The sequence below is a fragment of the Ovis canadensis genome, chromosome 8, assembly GCF_042477335.2.
Source record: "Ovis canadensis isolate MfBH-ARS-UI-01 breed Bighorn chromosome 8, ARS-UI_OviCan_v2, whole genome shotgun sequence".
NCBI classification, from domain to species: Eukaryota; Metazoa; Chordata; class Mammalia; order Artiodactyla; family Bovidae; genus Ovis; species Ovis canadensis.
In genome coordinates this window covers 85,792,485-85,814,768 of record NC_091252.1, presented here as the reverse complement: position 1 = coordinate 85,814,768, position 22,284 = coordinate 85,792,485, and the positions used below count along the sequence as shown (strand labels likewise).

The 22,284-nt window shown below is 48.3% G+C and overlaps 1 protein-coding gene and 2 pseudogenes across 1 annotated transcript; 1 reads left to right on the top strand and 2 right to left on the bottom strand.

The window, feature by feature from the left end:
* Positions 1-910: 910 nt before the first annotated feature.
* LOC138444674 (UL16-binding protein 1-like) lies at positions 911-4,557 on the bottom strand. Its single transcript, XM_069597998.1, has 4 exons — positions 4,512-4,557; positions 2,196-2,459; positions 1,680-1,958; positions 911-1,026 (listed from the first exon to the last, which is right to left on the bottom strand). Exons 1-4 carry the CDS (start codon positions 4,555-4,557, stop codon positions 911-913), a joined length of 705 nt encoding a protein of 234 aa, XP_069454099.1.
* A 3,526-nt stretch (positions 4,558-8,083) lies between these two features.
* Positions 8,084-9,792, bottom strand: LOC138444673 (tyrosine-protein kinase RYK pseudogene; annotated as a pseudogene).
* An 8,548-nt stretch (positions 9,793-18,340) lies between these two features.
* Positions 18,341-20,320, top strand: LOC138444672 (UL16-binding protein 1-like; annotated as a pseudogene).
* Positions 20,321-22,284: the final 1,964 nt, after the last annotated feature.

The following is a 22,284-nucleotide window of genomic DNA, read 5'->3' as shown; positions in this document are numbered from 1 at the left end:
AAGAAAGGCAGACACAGCACCTGTCATGCTTCCTGGGAGAACTGTCTCCTGTAGAAAAGAAAGAGGCTTGGTCAAGGGGGCTGAGGAATTCCTGTCACTTTCCTGGGGTGACCCCTTCCCAGCCCTGCCTCGAGCCCTGCCCTCACTGAGGGGCTCCTATGTCCTCCACCCCCACCCCAGGCCGCAGCTTCTTGTCACCTCCTCCTTCCTTCCTGCATCACAGAGTCATGGCAGGACCTGACATGCCCTGCTCAGGCTCCGGACTGGAGCCAGTGAGAAATCAATCTGCTCCTTTTACTCAGGTCCAGACCCTACCTGAGGCGGGCCTAAAGGACAAGGGAGCAGGTCCCCTGAGGAGGGGCCTTGCTTCCTGACAGCCTTGGGGGGCTGCAGGGAAATCTCCTTCCTTCGCTCCCCTCCAGTCTCTGAGCAGCACACACAGCTCTCAGGACCAGGGTCCTTGCACCCCATCTCTTCACGGTCCTGCCCAGCTGGGTGCCTCCACCCCAGCTCAGGCCCAGCATCTCCAGGTACCTCTGCTCAAGGCAGGGCCTGTCAGTGATGGAGGCTCTGGGTCCCCAGGAGGCTGGTGACATGCAGGCTGAGTCACAACTGCTGCTGCTCCAGGAGCACAGGCCTGGCCTCACCCCTTCCCCCAGTCTCTGCTGTGAGTCTCCTGCGTTGCCTGCTTGACCCAGGCCACTTCCTGTGAGAACGGGCCTTTGGAGTTGGGTCTGCAGTTATTGCTCTCAGGTGATATGGGGTCTTATCCACCTGCTCTTATCCAGGGTAAAGAGGTTCAGTGAGGGGCAAGGGTTGGCTGGGATTCACCTTCCCCTGCCTCACACCAGGCCCTGTGCCCCTGCCTTCCCTCTGAATTCTTCCCTCAGTACCTGCTCCTGGAAAGGACTCAGCCCAGGAAGACAGTTATAATGAAGCTGGTGAGGAGCACGGGGAGGATCCAGGTGATGTGCATGATGGCTGTGGCCGAGGACTTCACTGTAGGGTGGCCCGTGGTCGGTGATGCTGCAAGGAGAATAAGGGTGAAGCCCTTGTCCAGACCCCAAACTCGGCAGATGCCGCCTCAGCCCCCCAGACCCAGGTACCCCTACTATGCAGCCTGTTTGCACCCACACGTGGAGGCCCTTGTGACAGGTCCTCAGGTGAGATGGGAGGGAGGGAGGAGCCCGGTCCCCATGGGACTCTGACAGCTAATGGGGAAGCAAGATTTCCAACAGAGTCACTCAGTCCTGCTGTGACATCAGAGATGGTGACATCAGGATGGAGTCCTCAGGAGCTGACAGCAGAGGTGCTATTGACAGATTTGGTGACATTTAAAAGAAGGATTGGTGACATTTAAAAGAAGGTTCCGGAAAGAGGGAATGGTAAGAAGGAGACTGGAATCATAGAGATGCTCTCATGTTTAGGATCAGTGAGAATCCATGTTCAATTGTACAAAGGCCTGTGCTGTGAGGAGAGATGTCAGGAGGTGGAAGAGGAAAGAGGATGACAGAGCATCCCCGGGACATTGTTCTACCAGGACAGCTCACCTCTGATGGATCATTTTCACACACACACACACACACACACACACACACACACACACACACACACACACAGAGGGGTGGGTCCATTTCACCATGAGAGAACTGCCACTCTCTCCTACTCTTCTCACTTACCCGATGTCTTCAACATTTTCTCCAAGTGCTCCAAGAAAGTGTGATACCAGAGCCAACAGTCTCCCATGGAGACCGTCCTGAAGAAGTCCGTCACAGTTCTGTCGTTCTCCCATTTCTCTTTCATCCGCCTCCCTTTAGAATGAACCATTGTCCAGAATCCATTCTTCGAATCAAAGAGGAGGCACAGTTGTCCACTGAAGCCAAATTCCCAGGATGCACTGGTGTGTCCACCATTGTCTTCACGCCAGCATGTCATCCTGGCCTGCAGGGTGAGAGGTCCTGGCCCTACCGAGGAAAAGAAAGTGCTCAGCCTCTGGACTTGACAGATTCTTTGCCCTACCTGGGTCCACCTTCCCTAGGTCCAGCTAGTCTGGCCCTGGTCTCTCCTGCAACAGCTGCTCTTTCCATTGGACTACTAGGGAAGGACAATATTCAATTTTTTTCTTTTAACCTGAAAACAGTGAATACAGCTAAGCCCCCAGTCTATTCCTCCTGCATTTGGATTTTCTAACTCACCCTTGTCTATCTGTTTTTCTGGTGTAACGTCAGGCATTTGCTCCTTGAGCAAGTCTGCAGTGTCTCTGAGTGTGACAGTCTGCATATCCCAGGTGCTCATACTTTTCGCTTCCTCTCCCAGTGGACTCATGTACTTGATCTTAGCTCTACCACAGTCATAGGAGAGAAAGACATTTTGATCAACTACTCCTCGAACTTCACACCATGGCTGATCATCTCTGGGCCGAGGATCAATGGTGACATTATAGGAAAGAGAATGAGTGTCTGTGAAGGCAAAACACAATGAGGGTGAGGTTGGGGAAAATAAGACCCTGAGACCCCTTCCCCCAGTTATGTGAGAGCGGAGTAAAGTGCAAGGCTAGGCTGACAGAGCAATGACACCCCACAACACACACCATACAGCCAGTGCCCCTCCTCTCCTTGTGGAGAAGGAGGAGTCCCCTGCCTGGCAAATTTCACACATCCTGGCTGTGTCCCCTTGTCCACCAGGTCCTTTCCCAGCATCATAACCTTTGCAGAGACGTGTCAGGCTGCTATGCAGGAAAAGCCTAGATGACAGAGCACTGTCAGAATCTAACCCCGGGTCCTGTGAGAGATGGGGAGCCTGTGGGGATGCCCCTGGAGAAGCAGGATCACAGGGAGAGGGGCAAAGAGGCGACGGGTGAGCACAGAACCTCAAGTTAGAGAAGACAGAGTTCACAATTAGGGGTCACAGGACTTAGCAAGGCCAGGGAGACGCTGCTGATCTCCCATTAGGATGGGTCTTGGAAGCCTGGAGAAAGGCCTGGCCCACAGGCATGAAAGAGAAAATCCAGAACTTCCAAGTGGTAGAGGAGGGGATCAAAAGCTCAGGGAAGTGAATCTGCCAGGGCAGACACAGAATGAAAGGGAGAGAAAGTGTCCAGGACACCAGGCACCATGGGAAAGCCTGATGGAGTCTATGGAGCCAGTGAGGAAAGCATGGATGGGAAGCATCTCCAATAGCTCAAGGATGACGTTGGCGGAAATCAGGGATAGTGGTAGGAGACCGTGTTCCTATGGGCTTCCGGCAGGAACAGGGATGGAAAATGGGGAAAGATCAGATTCCAGGTGGAGTGTTCTATGTCAGGAGCAAAGTTGGTACAATGGTCAAAGTGATTAGTGAAAGTCACTCAGTCATGTCTGACTCTTGTGACCCCCATGGACTATACAGTCCCTGGAATTCTCCAGGCCAGAATACTGCCGTGGGTAGCCTTTCTCTTCTCCAGAGAAATCTTCCCAATTCAGGGATTGAACCCAGGTCTCCTGCATTGCAGGCAGATTCTTTACCAGCTGAGCCACAAGGGAAGCCCAAGAATACTGGAGTGGGTACCCTATCCCTTCTCCAGCGGATCTTCCTAACCCAGGAATCAAACTGGGTCTCCTGTGTTGCAGGCGGATTCTTTACCAACTCAGCTATCAGGGAAGCTGAAAGTGATTAGAGAGTCCCAATGCCAGTCAAGGCCTGACTGCAGAGAGCACAATGCCGGCTCAGAGCACAGGGTGATCCTAGAGACAAAGAGATGGTCAGTGAACCTGGATGCAAACTGCTTGATTGAGAGAAACCAAGGAGAGACAAACACAAGACTGGATAATCAGCAGGCTGAAAGCAGCCATCCCTCCCAAACATCCCTACCAAAATTTCCAGAACTGAGCTACTTCTCAGAAGGCATCACCAGAGAAAGAAGCCACGTTGCAGTGAGGTGGGCCCTTTCATCACCACAGCAAGTACAGAAGTCCTTCCATTCTCTCCCGATGAGCCACATGGTTATTTACTGGGGTAAGTAAGTCCAATACTTTGGCCACCTGATGCAAAGAACTGACTCATTGCAAAAGACCCTGATGCTGGGAAAGATTGAAGGCCAGAGGAGAAGCAGACCACAGAGGATGAGATGGCTGGATGGCATCACCGACACGATGGACATGAGTTTGAGTAAGCTCTGGGAGTTGGTGATGGACAGGGAAGCCTGGCAGGCTGCAGTCCATGGGGTCGCAAAGAGTCGGACGCCACTGAGTGACTGAACTGAACTGGAACTGCAGAAGGAGAAACTACTCCCACATTCATATGGGACCCAGTCTGTTACTAACACCACGCACAGGACTGTAGCATGATCATGGCCCCCGTGCTGTGAAGTGATGCTCCAAGGACCAGGCAATTAATAGTAACATGTCCCAGGTCCTGCTAACTGTGATTGTCTCTGGGTCCACAGATCCACTCAGTGTCCATTGCACATGTCCTGGACTTCTGACATGAATGGACAGTCTGTGTTGTTAGTAAACTACCATGGGTGAGGGTACCATCCTCGTGAATTCCACATTCACTCTTCTGACCCTGACTCCCCATTCCCTGATAGTACGTGTAAACAATACCATCTCCTGGAGGAAATCATGGAAACGAGTACCAACCTACAGTCTCCCTAGGCATGCAGAGCTGTGGTCCCTATCTTATCTCCACTGAATTACCACTGAGGTCCTAGGTTTCCTCTAATGGTACATATGAAACATTTCAGGCTTCGCAGACCCTAGGTATCCAATGCAACTGCTGTTCTGGCACAAAAGCAGTCACAATTGATGAATGATGAGTGTGGCTGGACCTGCTTCTTGGGCAGATGACCCAAGAGAACCAGTGACGTCACAGTTATCTGTGTTTGGAAAGGGGCTACATGCTGTATGTGGCATTTTACTTGGAGGCTCACAACACAGACTCCTAGTGTCCTGAAGAAAGGACACACCACCAGCAGTGAGAAAGCCCATACCATTCAGTGTGGCTCCTGGTATGGTCCTGGGGCCTGGCAGAGATGAGGCCTCTGGTCATGGAATGTCAGACTTGCCCATCATGATCTGGGTTCACCCAACCTCTAACCATTAGTTCAGATAGGCCAGCCGTCATAGGATAGAAGTGATTATGTGGCTTGGCATAACCAGGGCCACAGGGAACAAATAAGATGTACCAGCAGGGGACCTAGGCCTGACACCAGCGTTGATACAGGGCCACTATCCCCTGATCACATCTGTGGCTTCATGCAGTGTCCCCTGCGGCTCCTTGAACCAAGGAAGCCAGTCTACAGCAGAGGGGGTGCATTAGCCCATAACAGCCAGATCCACACTCCTATCACAGTCCCACCACCAGAAGCTACAAGGCAGGACAGGGTAAGTTTCTGGTTCGTAAACAGACAACTGAAGCAGCTCTTGAATGATTCTCTACGGGATGGGTCACTCATTACTGGGGTCAGAAACCAGGACAGTGAACAAGTCTGGTTCTCAGTTGATTTACACATTATATTTGGCTTCTGGTGCTCCACGAACATGGAAGCTCTTTTGCACCCAGAGACAGATACCAAATTTCCTAAAGATGCTTCGAGATTTACTTTCTTCTGTAGAAAACAGTCTGTCAACTCCTACCTTAATCAATAACCATTATAGGCTGCTGCTGTCCCAATTCCTAGACACTATGAATGTGGGAGCAAAGGGTAGAAGTGGGGATGCCCAGCCTCACCCTCGAGCCCTGTGTCACACTCTGGGAAACCCTGTTCCTCTCCCTAAGTTAGGTCCTGGGGGCCAGTTCAGGGGGTTTTGTTGGGTGAGTTATCAGACAGAGGGATAAGATGCCAGTTGAGAGAGGGCATGTTTAGACTTTCTTCAAGAGACAGGAAGCTGTTGAAGGCTCTAGGCTTCTTGGGACCATGGAAAAATGGGTAATAAATGGTCTTGTAACCAAAAGGGCCCTAGGGTGCCTTAGTGGGAAAGACCACCCCCCATGGAATATGTCTGCCTCTTGTCTGTAGAAAAGTTTTAGTCAGCCAGGCCTCCTGTGAGTCTCAAATGGTGGTTTAAGAGTTAAGGATTAGAACATGTGAAGATGGAGAAAGAAACACTCCTTAGGCTGGGAAACGTAACAATTTAGACTGTGACCAGCCACATAGCAGTGTCATGAAATTCCCAGTTCCCTGAAAGATAACAAAGAGCTGACACAAGCCTCAAGTTGCTTCTACAGGAAGCAGACCCCCAGCACATAAAAACTGTTGGCTGCAAGCACGCAGACCCCCAGACTGGTTGAAACCATAAGCTTGGTGGTGCTCAAACATTCGCCTTGTGCCAACCACCCTGACTACGCACAAGTCAGCCACCTGATGGGCTGATGCGCCCTGCAGCAGCCACCTCTGGCCCGTTTCTAACCTGGAACCTTGGAGGCGGTCTGAAGACATTAGGTCACTATTTCCTCAGGGCTCCTGGACAAACCATCTTGTCCTTTTCCACCACTTGTTAACTTCACCAGTGGTAGGATCTGGGTCATAACCAGCTTCAATCAGTAACAGCCTGAGCTGTCTGGGAGGACCTTTGACTCCAGGGAGGCGCTGATCGGTGGCTAGGCATTGAGTGCCTTCCTCATGATGCATACATAATTTTTTTATTAATAAATTGAATTACTTAATTTTTTCAAGTGTTATAAAAAATCCATTTTATGCTTAAGCCAGTCTTGAAAATAAGCACAAAATCTCTTTACTTTTTTTTTTTAATTTACGCAACACAACTCGGGCACCCATTCTGTGCATAGCACTGTTCTAGGTGCAGTAAAAGAGATTCTTAACCTTAAACCATGATTGCACCTTCTGGAATTGAGTTATCCTCCTTTTCCAGAAAGTAAAAATAAATAAAATCACCATTGTTTACTATTGACCTGCCCCAAATCCACTTGTGGCTCTGAGAACTGCTGCTGCTGCTGCTGCTGCTGCTGCTGCTAAGTTGCTTCAGTCATGTCCGACTCTGTGCGACCCCATTACGGCAGCCCACCAGGCTCCCCCGTCCCTGACATTCTCCACGCAAGAATAATGGAGTCGGGTGCCATGTCCTTCTCCAGTGCATGAAAGTGAAAAGTGAAAGCAAAGTCTACCAGTCATGTCCGACTCTTAGCGACCCCATGGACTGCAGCCTACCAGGCTCCTCCATCCATGGGATTTTCCAGGCAAGAGTACTGGAGTGGGGTGCCATATGCTAGGATCTGCCAAATTTAAGATGTTTCAGTGAATTCCTCTCCTACATTCCCCAAAGTAAGAAGGTAGAACTCCTCTGTATTAAAAAAAAATTTTTAAGGCAATTTTTCATGAAAGAGTAGTTTCTGTTTCTATTGTATTTTTCTCTTTTTTTTCCTTCTAGCTTTTAAGTTTTTTTCCTCCAACACTGCCTTTTCCTGTACAAGGCAACAGCATTTTTTCATTTTTCTTTCCCTAAGACAAAGTATTTTATCTTATAGACAAATAATTCCCAAGACTTGTGATAAATATTTTAAAAAGAAGAAGAAAGAAACTTAAGGGTTTCCCTGGTGGCTCAGGAGGTAATGAATCCACCTGCAATGCAGGAGACCCCAGCTCAATTCCTGGGTCAGAAAGATCCCCTGAAAAAGGGAGAGGCTACCCACTCCAGTATTCAACCCTGGAGAATTCCACGGGCTATATAGTCCACGGGGTTGCAAAGAGTCGGACACGACTGAGCAACTAAGCCCGGCACAAAGGGTGAATCAACTATATTACTTTGATGAAGTAAAAACTAAAAAGCACTTGGCACTAAGCTAGTCCAAGTATTTGCGTTGAAACAATTTTAAAAACTATTTATTTTACAATACTGTTTAAAAATTTATTGGTCAAAAAATGTATACAAACATTTTCAGTTCAACCTAATGAAAGTGATATCTAGAAAATATTCCACATCACTAAGTCTGTCTTAGAAAGTTCAGATGCTATGGCGTTCCTAAGGCACAGTGTTCTGGAAGACAATGTGCTTCTGCGGTGCTGGGTGATGTATGTGAATGGCTGGCTCCAAGGGGGCTTCAGCAGGCACCTTCCCCCTGATGCTGGGGGAGTGTGAGAGGACAGTCAGACACAGGCCCCCAGGGCTGCATGGAACCCTGTGAGACAATGGGCCAGCTGCTAGAATTGGGCTTCTCCTCCGAATCTGAGGCCCAGCACAAGCCATCACAGCAAATGGTTCATCAGGACAGTTAATAGGCTGGGTTATTTGATAACCTTCTTTCATATCTCTAAAGAGTCTACATCCGTGTAGGGTGTTTGACCCAGAGCTATGAACTCCCACACTATCACTCTGAAGGCCCACACATCACTAGCAATGGAGAACTAAAAAAATTATTTTTTTAATATCTTTTTTTTGGGGGGGGAGGGGTTGTATTGGGTCTTTGTTGTGGCACTTGGGATCTTTCTGCAGCATGAAGACTCTTAGTTGCAACATGCTGACTTCTTAGTTGTAGCATGCGGGATCCAGTTCCTCGACCAAGGATCAAACCCGGCCCCTTCACTGGGAATCTGGAAACTTAGCGACTGGATCACCAGGAATGTCTGGAGACCTCATTCTTAACCAGACGTTCATGAGCCATCCATCGATCCCACTTTTTCATTGTCCCCCACACAGTGAGAGTCCATGGGTACAAGATTCTGGAGAGGGGCTATCTGCACTCTTAACTTGAGGCTGTCATCAATGGCAGAGCTCCTAGCAGCCGGGTTATGTGGAGGACTTTTCTGACCAGGTAACCCATTCCACAGGCAATCTGACCTTGTGGACCAGGTCCTGTTGAGAAATTGCCTGCGGATTATTGGCCTCTACTAATTTGTGCTGCAGGCTCCGGGGAAGTTGCACCCCGAGGTCACAGAGATGCCCAGATGCTCTGGCAGAAAGGGGACAGTAGCCCTTCGTGGTTGCCACAGAGTATGTTAGTGAGCAAGCTTCTTGGCCTCCTTAATCAGTTCATTCAGTTCAGTTCATTCAGTCACTCAGTCGTGTCCAACTCTTTGCATTTCCATGGACTGCAGCATGCCAGGGCCTCCCTGTCCATCACCAACTCCCAGTGTTTACTCAAACTCATGCCCATTGAGTCAGTGACGCCGCAGGGGCAGGGGCTCTGGGTTCGGCAGACATGGGTATGGCATAAGTCCTCTTGGTAGAGGTAGCCATTAACCCCATCAAAGAGCTGCCAGAACGTACACAGGACTGGGCAAATAGACTCTTGGAGGGCAGGAACAGAACATTAATTGACAGAAGTGGATAAGAGGCCAGATAAGAAATCCAGGCGAGGCTTCCCTGGGACACGTGCTGCAGTGTGAGGGCGCAAGCACCAGCAACGGGTCTCCTTGCTTATACCCTTCTGCGGGGTGGGGGGTGGCAGGCTGGCCTCTTATATGGGGTGAGGGTATGGACAGGCCAAAGGTTAGGACCCGAGGGATGGCCTAGGTGGCCTGCCCACCGTCGTGGCAGTGCCCTGTGCAGAGATCATACCCCGTACCCTGCTTTTCCAGTTGGGTTTTTTATCTTTTCATTCATAATTAACTCAAACTTGGCATGCATGCAGTTATTTTCGGTCCCTTATAATTTTTTTGTATTTTGTTCCTAGAGGAGATCATTGTCCAGGTGCAAGCACTAAAGCAAAGGTTCACAGATCCCAGGTTTCAAGTCCCGGCAGATCTCACTGGTGCTGTTGGACATGTTTCTTATCCGCGCTTTCCTCTCGAGCTCCATGGAGTCCATCAGGCTTTCCCATGGAGCTGGTGGCCTGCACAATTTCCTGCCCTTTCATATCGTGTCCGCCCTGGCAGATTCACATCTAGGAGCCTTGGATCCCCTCCTCTACCAGCTGCCTCAGAAGTTCTGGAATTTCTCTCATGCTGTGTGGGCCAGGCCTTTCTCCAGGCTTCCAAGACCCATCCTAGTGGGAGATCAGCAGCATCTCCTTGGCCTTGCTAAGCCCAGTGACCCCCTAACTGTGAACTCTCTCTTCTCCAGCTTTGGATTCTGTGCTCATCCTCCCCCACTGTGATCCTGCTTCCTCAGGAGCAGCCCCCAAAGGCTCCCCATCTCTCCTCAGGACACTTGGAGACATTGTCACAGTCCTCTGTGTTTAGGCCTTTTCTTCTGAGCTGGCCTGGCACACCTCTGGAAAAAAGTGTGTCAGTTCATGGAAGGTGTGGAGCTTTTGAACAGAGTGGAGATAGGCATATCCAGGGCTGTGTGCTGTTTTTTGCCTGATCAAGGCTTCCTCCTCTTCCTCAGCTAGTAACTGGGGTGTGTTTAGGGTGGGGGGTGGCAGACAGGGCCGTCCTGCTCTGCCAGCCCAGCCCTGCAGCCTTACTCCGCTCTCACATAACTGGGGGAGGAGGCCTATGGGTCTTTTTCTCCCAACCTCACCCTCACTGTGTTTTGCCTTCACACATGCTCACTCTCTTTCCTATAATTTCACCATCAGTCCTCAGCCCAGTCCTGGACAGCCATGGTGTGAGGTTCAAGGCCAGGTGGATGGAGAGGTTTTTCTCTCCTATGACTGTGGTCTTGTTAACATCACATTCATGAGTCCTCTGGGAAAATACTGGAGCTGAGGTCCGTATTGTTTTCTGAAAATTAGAGGGGAGCTTGGTTGATATATCCCCTAAAAATGTATTGGAGATGATCATTCTGAACAGGACTAACAACAACCAAAAGGGACGGTAATGAAAGGCTGTCTTGATTCCCGATGTCTATTTTTATCTTATGTTCTTTCTTCATTTCCATCCATGGACCAGAGCTCTTCAATTTGTACTATTTATACAGTTGGGGAGGCTCCCTTTAGTGATCATTTATCTCTTACTGAGATAAAAAGATAAATATAAAATATATTTATAATATCTATAAAATATATTTATATATATGTATGTATATTAAAATGGTGGATAGGGGGGCTTCTCTGTTGGTCCAGCGGTAAAGACTCCATGCTTAGACTGCCAGGGGTAGGGGTTTGATCCCTGGTTAAGGAACAAGATCCTACATGCCTTATGGCACAGCCAAAAACTAAAAATGATGCATCTTAATTTCTATCTGGGGAAACTAAATTTTAACCCTTAACCTTTAAATATTACAACCAAAAAATTAATACAGTCCATTAAACAAAATGCAGCAATATTCATTAAATTAGAAGTTCATGGTGACATGGGGAGACAGAGTACAGATTCAAAGGCAGAAAAGACCATTAGTTACGGAACTGCATGATGAAGTGTTTGAGGCAAATGTTGTATTGTTTTCACGTTTGAAATGCATCAAAAAATAAGATCCATTGATCTTATGAAGATACAAACCCTCCAGCACCATGATCTTGGACTTCCTCCCTACAGAACTGCAGAAAAACCTGTGTTCGTAGTGTAAGCCATCCAGTCTGTGGTCCTCTGTATGGCAGGACCAGCTGACTAGTATAGGCTCCTGTGCTGTGCTGTGCCTAGTTGCTCAGTCCTGTCTGACTCTTTGCAACTCCGCGAACTATAGCCCTCCAGGCTCCTCTGTCCACAGGGATTCTCCAGGCAAGAATACTGGAGTGAGTTGCCAGGCCCTCCTCCAAGGGATCTTCCCAACCAAAGGATTGAACCTGGGTCTCTCACATTGCAGGTGGATTCTTTTACCATCTGATCCACAAGGGAAGCCCAAGAATACTGGAGTGGGTAGTCTATCCCTTCTCTCTGGAATCTTCCCAACCCAGGAATCAAACTAGGGTCTCCTGCCTTGCAGGTGGATTCTTTACAAGCTGAGCTACTTCAGAGCCAAATATAGGCTCCTACCCTCCTACAAAGACTGGGAGATGCCAGCACTATCTCCTTTAATACTCCAGATTCAAAGAGATAGCTCCCAAGGCCCACACTCTAGAGCCTGCAGGCCATAACTACCGAACCCAATACTGTGACTACTGAATGCCACGTGCCTCAGGCCAGTGATCCACAGCAAGAGAAGCCACCTCAGTGAGAAGCCCAAGCACCGTCACTAGAGAGGAGCTCCTGCTAGCTGCAGCTGGAGAAAGCCTGCATGCAGAAACATAGGACCAGGGCAACCAAAAACAAAAATCTGTAAACAGATGCTACTCCAGTATCTTCCCTGGGAAATCCCATGGACATAGCAGCCTGGCTCGCTACAGTCCATGAGGTCTCAAAGAGTTGGACATGACTTAGGGGCTAAACAGCAATAAAGGAAGTTATACATTATTAGATAATACACGGTGGAAAAACTCGTCACATAGACTAGCAAGTTAGTATCCTTCATTGTTTCCTTTTCCACTAGGTGTATAGCTTGTCTTAGTTTCTCATTCTTCCTTTCATCTGGGCTTGGTCATAAAGTATGCTAGCACATTTAAGTAATAAATGGCCCTAATAAGTCACCTTAAGAGAAAGAAAGAGATGGCTCCCAGGGCCTTGAGAAAACAGGCCTGAGTTGTAAATTAGTAAGAGAAAAAAGTGACAACAGATTTTGAAATAAAATGTTCTAAGAAAAGAGAAGTCAGAGGCCTAGAGCCTGGATGAGCTCAAGCTTTATCTCAAGTTTCAGTTCAGTTCAGTCACTCAGTCGTGTGACTACTTGCAACCCCATGAATCGAAACATGCCAGGCCTCCCTTTCCATCATCAACTCCTGGAGTTCACTCAAACTCACATCCATCAAGTCAGTGATGCCATCCAGCCATCTCATCCTCTGTTGTCTCCTTCTCCTCCTCCCCTCAATCCTTCCCAGCATCAGAGTCTTTTCCAATGAGTCAACTCTTCGAATGAGGTGGCCAAAGTACTGGAGTTTCAGCGTTAATATCATTCCTTTCAGAGAAATCCAGGGATTGATCTCCTTCAAAATGGACTGAATTGATCTCCTTGCACTCCAACGGACTCTCAAGAGTCTTCTCCAACACCACAGTTCAAAAGCATCAATTCTTCCACGCTCAGCTTTCTTCACAGTCCAACTCTCACATCCGTACATGACTACTGGAAAAACCATAGCCTTAACTAGAAGGACCTTTGCTGGCAAAGTAATATCTCTGCTTTTCAATATGCTACCTAGGAGGAGCAACCCAGGAGCGGTGGCTGTGCAGGCGCAAGAAGGCCTAGAGGAGCTGTCCCACATTGAAGGTCAGGAACAGTGGTTGTAAGGATATACCCCTCATACAAGGTAAGGACCAGTGGCTGTGCTTTGCTGGAGCAGCCGTGAAGAGATACCCCACGCCCAAGGTAAGAGAAACTCAAGTAAGATGGTAGGTGTTGCAAGAGGGCATCAGAGGGCAGACACACTGAAATCATACTCACAGAAAACTAGTCAATCTAATCACACTAGGACCACAGCCTTGTCTAACTCAATGAAACCAAGCCATGCCTGCGGGGCAACCCAAGATGGGCAGGTCATGGTAGAGAGGTCTGACAGAACGTGGTCCACTGGAGAAGGGAATGGCAAGCCACTTCAGTATTCTTGCCTTGAGAACCCCATGAACAGCATGAAAAGGCAAAATGATAGGATACCAAAAGAGGAACTCCCCAGGTCATTAGGTGCCCAATATGCTACTGGAGATCAGTGGAGAAGTAACTCCAGACAGAATGAAGGGATGGAGCCAAAACAAAAACAATACCCAGCTGTGGATGTGACTGGTGATAGAAGCAAGGTCCAATGCTGTAACGAGCAATATTGCATAGGAACCTGGAATGTCAGGTCAATGAATCAAGGCAAATTGGAAGTGGCCAAACAAGAGATGGCAAGGGTGAATGTCAACATTCTAGGAATCAGCGAACTAAAATGGACTGGAATGGGTGAATTTAACTCAGATGACCATTATATCTACTACTGCAGGGAAGGAATCTCTCAGAAGAAATGGAGTAGCCATCATGGTCAACAAAAGAGTCCGAAATGCAGTACTTGGATGCAATCTAAAAAATGAGAGAATGATCTCTGTTCAGCTCCAAGGCAAACCATTCAATATCAGAGTTATCCAAATCTATGCCCCAACCAGTAATGCTGAAGAAGCTGAAGTTGAACAGTTTTATGAAGACCTACAAGACCTTTTAGAACTAACACCCAAAAAAGATGTCCTTTTCATTATAGGGGACTAGAATGCAAAAGTAGGAAGTCAAGAAACACCTGGAGTAACAGGCAAATTGCGGAATGAAGCAAGGCAAAGACTAATAGAGTTTTGCTAAGAAAATGCACTGGTCATAGCAAACACCCTCTTCCAACAACATGAGAGAAGACTCTACACATGGACATCACCAGATGGTCAACACCGAAATCAGATTGATTATATTCTCTGCAGCCAAAGAGGAGAAGCTGTATACAGTCAACAAAAACAAGACCGGGAGCTGACTGTGGCTCAGATCATGAACTCCTTATTACCAAATTCAGAATTAAATTGAAGAAAGTAGGGAAAACCGCTAGACCATTCAGGTATGACCTAAATCAAATCCCTTATGATTATACAGTGGAAGTAAGAAATAGATTTAAGGGCCTAGATCTGATAGATAGAGTGCCTGATGAACTATGGAATGAGGTTCGTGACATTGTACAGGAGACAAGGATTAAGACCATCCCCATGGAAAAGAAATGCAAAAAAGCAAAATGGCTGTTTGGGGAGGCCTTACAAATAGCTGCGAAAAGGAGAGAGGCAAAAAGCAAAGGACAAAAGGAAAGATATAAGCATCTGAATGCAGAGTCCAAAGAAGAGCAAGAAGAGATAAGAAAGCCTTCTTCATCGATCAATGCAATGAAATCGAGGAAAACAACAGAATGGGAAAGACTAGAGATCTCTTCAAGAAAATGAGAGATACCAAGGGAACATTTCATGCAAAGATGGGCTCGAAAAAGGACAGAAAAGGTATGGACCTAACAGAAACAGAAGATATTAAGAAGAGGTGGCAAAAATACATGGAAGAACTGTACAAAAAAGATCTTCATGACCCAGATAATCATGATGGTGTGATCACTCATCTAGAGCCAGACATCCTGGAATGTGAAGTCAAGTGGGCCTTAGAAAGCATCACTATGAACAAAGCTAGTGGAGGTGATGGAATTCCAGTTCAGCTGTTTCAAATCCTGAAAGATGATGCTGTGAAAGTGCTGCACTCAATATGCCAACAAATTTGGAAAACTCAGCAGTGGCCACAGGACTGGAAAAGGTCAGTTTTCATTCCAATCCCAAAGAAAGGCAATGCCAAAGAATGCTCAAACTACCGCACAATTGCACTCATCTCACATGCTAGTAAAGCAATTCTCAAAATTCTCCAAGCCAGGCTTCAGTAATATGTAAACCGTGAACTTCCAGAGGTTCAAGCTGGTTTTAGAAAAGGCAGAGGAACCAGAGATCAAATTGCCAACATCCGCTGGATCATGGAAAAAGCAAGAGAGTTCCAGAAAAACATCTATTTCTGCTTTACTGACTATGCCAAAGCCTTTGACTGTGTGGATCACAAGAAACTGTGGAAAATTCTGAAAGAGATGGGAATACCAGACCACCTAACCTGCCTCTTGAGAAATCTGTATACAAGTCAGGAAGCAACAGTGAGAACTGGACATGGAACAACAGACTGGTTCCAAATAGGAAAAGGTGTACATCAAGGCTGTATATTGTCACCCTGCTTGTTTAACTTATATGCAGAGTACATCATGAGAAGCTCTGGACTGGAAGAAACACAAGCTGGAATCAAGATTGCCGGGAGAAATATCAAGAACCTCAGATATGCAGATGACACCACCCTTATGGCAAAAGTGAAGAGGAGCTAAAAAGCCTCTTAATGAAAGTGAAAGAGGAGAGTGAAAAAGTTGGCTTAAAGCTCAACATTCAGAAAACGAATATCATGGCATCCAGTACCATCACTTCATGGGAAATATACAGGGAAACAGTGGAAACAGTGTCAGACTTTATTTTTCTGGGCTTCAAAGTCACCAGAGATGGTGACTGCAGCCATGAAATTAAAAGACTCTTACTCCTTGGAAGAAAAGTTATGACCAACCTAGATAGCATATTCAAAAGCAGAGGCATTACTTTGCCGACTAAGGTCCATCTAGTCATGGTTTTCCCTGTGGTCATGTATGGATGTGAGATTTGGACTGTGAAGAAGGCTGAGTGCCAAAGAATTGATGCGTTTGAACTGTGGTGTTGGAGAAGACTCTTGGGAGTCCCTTGGACTGCAGGGAGATCCAACCAGTCCATTCTGAAGGAGATCAACCCTGGGATTTCTTTGGAGGGAATGATGCTGAAGCTGAAACTCCAGTACTTTGGCCACTTCATGCGAAGAGTTGACTCACTGGAAAAGACTCTGATGCTGGGAGGGATTAGGGGCAGTAGGAGAAGGGGACGACCGAGGATGGGATGGCTGGATGGCATCACGGACTTGATGGACATGAGTCTGAGTGAACTCTGGGAGATGGTGATGGACAGGGAGGCCTGGTGTGCTGCGATTCATGGGGTTGCAAAGAGTCGGACACGACTGAGCGACTGAACTGAACCAAACCTAGGTTGCTCATAACTTTCCTCCCAAGGAGTAAGCTTCTTTTAATTTCATGTGCTTAGTTACAACACTATTTTTTCCGAATTCCTCCCCATCCCAAGAAGCTCAGGGCCTCCAACAACTTCCCATCTGTGAAGGGATCCTAAACCTGCCCTCTGTCAACTGGCACCCTATCCTCTTGCCTGAGAATTCACCCCAGCAGAAGCCTCCCAGCCTGGCCCCCAGGACATAAAGCAGGAGAGATGGGAGAAAAGTTTCCCAAAGTGTGTGACACAGGGCACAAGGGTGAGGATGGGCACCCTCCACTTCTACCCTTTGGTCCCACATTCATAGCCCTGAGACTATGGGGACAGTGGCCTAAAATACCTATTATTTAAGACAGGAGTTGGAGAACCTTTTTTTCAAATGAGAGAGAGTAACACTGTTGGTCTCGACAGGCCATTTGGTGTCTGTGTGAATTCTGCATCTCCACATTTGTGGTAACAGCAGGAAAAGATGACCTAAAAAAAAAAAGAACCATGTGACTTCCCTGGGTCACAAAACAGTAACAGATGACTCATCCCCTAGGGCCTAGAGAACCGGATGCTTAGCTTCCTGTTGGCAAACCAACAACATGCTCTGTCCTACCTTGTGGGTTAATGTGAAAGGAGTGTGGGTCCAGGAGATATGGGCTAATGTCCTCTGACCCCCTCTGCTCTAGAGTGGTTTCCATGGCCCATGAAGATATAGGGGACACTGCACGAAGCCTCAGGCATGAGCAGAGAACAGTGTGTGCATGCTGAGTCACTCCAGTCATGTCCAACTCTTTATGATCCTATGGACTATAGCCCACTAGGGTCCTCTGTGCAAGAGATTCTCCAGGCAAGAACACTGGAGTGGGGTGCCATGCTCTCTTCCATGGGATCTTCTCGCACTCAGGGATAGATCCCACATCTACTCCAGCTCTGACATTGCAAGTGGATTCCTTACGGCTGAGCCACAGGGGCAGGCCTGGAGGAATAGTGGTCCTACAACAATTCTGATGTCAGGCCTAGGCCACCGGTTTCTCTCTCTTATTTGTTGCCTCTGGCCCTTCTTATGCCTAAGCACAGTATCGATTTAATCCTCTGATGGCTGGTCTATCTGAACTAACGATTGCAGGTTGATGAGCCCAGATCATGATGGACAACGTTGAAATTTCATGACCAGAGGCCTCACCTCCACCAGTACCCAGGACCATACCAGGAGCCACATTTAAATGATGTAGTATTCCCCACTGCAAATCACATGGCCTTGATTCAGGACATAGAGTCTGTGTTGTGAACCTCCAAGTAAAATGCCATATTCGGCACATAGCACCTTTCTGACCACAGATACCTCTGATGTCACAGGCTCTGCTGGGTCATCTGCCCAAGAAGCAAATCATCATTCACCACTCATCTGTGACTGCTTTCATGCTAGGACAGCAGTTGTAACAGAAAACTATGGTCTGCAGAGCCTGAAATATGTCATATGTACAACTATAGAAATCTTTGAGCCACACTGGAATTATGGAGATAGGATAGGGATGACACTCCTGCAGCCCTGGAGGATTGTAGGTTGGTACTCCTCTCTGTCATTTTCTCCAGAATATGATATTGCTTACATGTACTATGGGGGGATGAAGGTCAGTGTCAGAAGTGTGAACTTGGAAATCGGTTCTATGATAGCCCTCACTGCACGGTAATTTACTGTGAAGATTTTTCATTCATATTGCAAATGCAATGGATGTGAAATGAGCACTATGAGGACCAGTGAACGGGTGACACTCCTGTGGGCAGGACGTGGGACAGATGTGTATTCCTTACACAGATCTCAGGCACCACAGTAATAACAGGCGGGCCATGACGATGTTTCAGACTGCTGGACATGATGACAGTCCCACTCTAGGTCCTTATGGATGTGGGAGTGGCTTCTCTGCCAAGTGTGCACTTACCCCAGTCAATGACCGTGTGGCTTCCAAGGCCAGAAGGACTTCTGCACTTGCTGTGGTGATAAGAGGGCCCTCCTTGCTGATGCCTGGCATCTCTGTCTCTAGGAATGGATTCTGAATATAAGACCTGACTCAGTGCTGGATACTGACAAAGGACCTGGACACTTTGTTGGGATGTCTGCACTCAGATTCCTGAACATCCAGCTTTGTGTTTGTCTCTGTTTTTTATTATATACTTTTTCCTTTCAATCCTGTAGTTTTTAGCAGGGCTCACTGCTCATCTGTCGGCCTCTAGGATCGCCCTGTGCTAGGAGCCAGCGTGGTACTCTCTGCAGTGAGGCCTGGCTACAGTGGGGCTCTCTGGTCCCCTTGGCCTCTGCATCTGCTTTGTTTCTGACATAGGGCACTCCCCCTGGCATCAGCTCTTTCCCCTTCTCCATCCTCGCTCCTGCTGGAAGCGCACAGGAACACCAGTCCCAACACCGTCCCTGACCCTCAGCAAAAGTCACCCTGGAGCTGTTGGAGATGCTTCTCATTCGTTCTTTCCTCTCTGGCTCCAGAGAACCTGGGGGACTGCACACTTTCCTGCCCTTTCATACCATGTCCTCGCTGGCACATTCACTTCTCTGAGCCTTTGATCCCTTCCTCTACCACCTGCCTCAGAAGTTCTGGATTTTCTCTTTCATGCCATGTGGGCCAGGCCTTCTCCAGGATCCCAAGACCCATCAAGTGGTAGATCAGCAGCATCTCCCTGGCCTTGCTAAATCCTGTGACACCAATTGTGAATTCTCCTTTCTGCAGCTTTCTGTGTGAGCCTTATGAGCACAGTAGAGATAATGTTATGTGGTTTCTCCACTTGCTAAGCCTGTAGGTGGTGTTGGGGGGCAGGGGGGCCTTCCTGCTCTACCAACCCAGGCCTGCAGCTTTCCTCTGCTCTCACATAAGTGAGGGGAGAAGGTAAAGGGTCTTCTTCTCCAAAACCTGCCCTCAGCTGCGTTTTCCTTCACAGACGCTCAATCTCTTTGCTACAACTTCCCTGTCGATCCTCACCCGTCTTGGAGAGCCGTGGTGTGTGGCTCTAGGCCAGGTAGATGGGAATGCTTCTCTCTCCTATGACTGTGGTGGCTCCATGATCCAATCCACAAGTCCATTGGGAGAGGAGGTGAAAACTATGAACACTTGGGAAACACAGAGAGGAACACTGAGAGACATCAGGGACTTCCTCAAGGGGCAACTGCCTGACATTATACCAGAGAAACGCACACCCAGAGGTGAGTTCAATTCGGTTCAGTTCAGTCACTCAGTCGTGTCCCACTCTTTGCAACCCCATGGACTGCAGCATGCCAGGCTTCCCTGTCCTTCACCAACTCCCAGAGGTTGCTCAGACTCATGTCCATCGAGTCCAGGTTTGTTTAGGAAGTCCAAATACTGAAGGAGCTGCATCCATTGCTTATGGGTAAAAAATTCAACTGGGTATTGGTCCTTCCCTAGTAGTCCAGTGGAAGGAGCAGGCCTTGGAGGAGAGATCGGGGCCAGATTACCTAGGCCCAGGGGAGGTGGACACGGTGAGGCAAAGAATTCATCAAGTCCAGAGCCTGAGCTCTTTCTTTTCCTTGGTGGGGTCAGACCCTCTGACCCTGCAGGGCAGGATGACGTGCTGGTGTGAAGACGATGGACACATCAGTGGATCCTGGCAATTTGGCTTCAATGGAGAAATGTGCCTCCGCTTTGATTCAGAGAATGGGCACTGGACAGTGGATCATTCTGGAAGGAGGCAGATTAAAGAGATGTGGGAGAAGGACAGAGCTGTGACTGACTTCTTCAAGAAGGTCTCCATGGAGACTGTCAGGCCTGGCTTCGGGATTTTATGGTGGACTGGAGAAAATGTTGACGACCTCAGGTAAGTGAGACAAGTATAAAGAATTGGTAGTCCACTCAAGGTGATATGGACCCACCCTGTGTGTGTGTTGTGTGTGTCTGTGTGTTTGTGTGTGTGTGTGTTTTGGCAAAGTGATCCATCTACAGCAAGCTGTTCCTGAAACGGATGGCCCTAGAGAGTGTCATACTGAGTGATCTAAGTCAGAAAGAGAAGGAGAAATATCATATGACATGCCTTATATGTGGAATCTAAAAAGAAATAGTACAAGAAAACTTACAAAGCAGAAAGAGACTCACAGACTTAGAAAACAAGCTTATGGTTACCCGGGGGAAGGGCTAGTTAGGGACTCAGGGAAGGTCATGTACACACTGCTATATGTAAATGGATAACCAACAAGCTCCCAAGGTATAGCACATCGAACTCTACTCAGTGTTATGTGCCAGCCTGGATGAGAGAGGGCTTTAAGGGAGAAGGGCTACATGTATGTGTATGGCTGAATCCCTTTGCTGTTCACCTGAAACTACCATAGCATTGTTAATGGCTATTGCCTAATTAACAATGTTTTTGGGCATGAATAAAAATAAAATAAAAGAACGTAAAAAAATAAATTTAAAAAATGAGTTGTTCCTGGAGAACAATGATCCGGGATGCTCTGTCATCTTCCTTCCTCTTCCACCTCCTGACGTCTCTCCTCACAGCATAGGCGTTTGGATGACTGAACGTGGATTTTTGCTGATCCAAATCCCGTAGACATCTTTTTGATTTCTGGGATTTATTTCTCACTGTACCCTGTTTCCAGAATCTTCTTCTAAATGTCACCAATTCCACTTAGGGAAAAATGTCAATACCACCTCTACTGTAGCTCCTGAGGACTGCATCCTCAGGTCACATCTCTGATGTCACAGCAGGACTGAGTGGCTGTGTTGGAAACCTTGCTCCCCCATTAGCTGTCAGAGCCTCATAGGACTGGGCTCCTCCCTTCCCCCCATCTCGCCTGGGGACTTATCACAGAGGCCTCCATGTGATGGGTGCAAGCTGTCTGCACAGTAGGGGTACTGAGTCAGGGGGGCGAGGAGGCATCTGCCGAGTTTGGGGTCTGGACAAGGGCTTCACTCTTACTCTCCTTGCAGCATCACTGACCTCAGTCCCCGCTACAGTGCAGCCTACGGCCCCAGTCAGCAACCACATAACCGAGATCATCCTTGGAGTTCTCCCCAGTTTCGTCATAATAAGCATCTTAGCCTTGATCATTTACAAGAATAGGTATTGAGTGCAGAATTCAGAGGGAAAGCAGGGGCACAGGGCCTGGCGTGAGGCCAGGGAAGGTGAATCCCAGCCAACCCCTGCCTCTCACTGAACCTCCTCATCCTGGAAATGAGCAGGAGGATAAGACCCCATATCACCTGAGAGCAGAACTCAGACAAGCTCAGCCCTGAGGTCTGAGAGGTCCCCACTGTCAGGTGACATTGTGAAAAGGGAGGGGCCTTCACTAGGCTGAGGGCCTCCTGATGCTTAAAGGGTTTAGCCAAGTCCCCTGACTGAGCACAGACTGCTGGCTGGCAGGGCCCACGGTAGGGATGTGAGAACAGCAGGCACTCAGGGTGAGGGCAGGACTCCAGGGGGCTGAGAGCAGCATGGGGGCTCCACATGATGCGTCAGCGGGGAGGGGACCCGGGAGGGGACCCACCCAGGGGCCAAGATGAGAGGGGCAGGGCTCTCATCCCAGGAGGAATGGGTGGGAAAGCCTTTGCAGACCCAACTCCAAAGGCCTGTTCTCACAGAGGTGGCGTGGGTCAAGCAGGCAAGGCAGGAGCCCCACAGCAGAGACTGGGGGAAGGACTGAGGCTAGGCCTGTGCTCCTGGAGCTGCAGCAGTTCTAACTCAGCCTGTGGCCTGCATGTCACCAGCCTCCTGGGGACCCAGAGCTTCCATCACTTAGCAGCCCTGCCTTGAGCAGAGGTGCCTGGGGGTGGTGG

Bases quoted from the DNA above. Each gene is read 5' to 3' on its own strand.
- LOC138444674 (XM_069597998.1), bottom strand. From the start codon at position 4,557: ATGGGGAGTCAGGGTCAGAAGAGTGAATGTGGAATTCACGAGGATG. The intron at 2,460-4,511 runs GTACCCTCACCC...TTGCCTTCACAG, and splicing joins ATGTGGAATTCACGAGGATG to ACACTCATTCTCTTTCCTAT. The intron at 1,027-1,679 runs GTAAGTGAGAAG...TTCTCCTTGCAG, and splicing joins GAAAATGTTGAAGACATCGG to CATCACCGACCACGGGCCAC.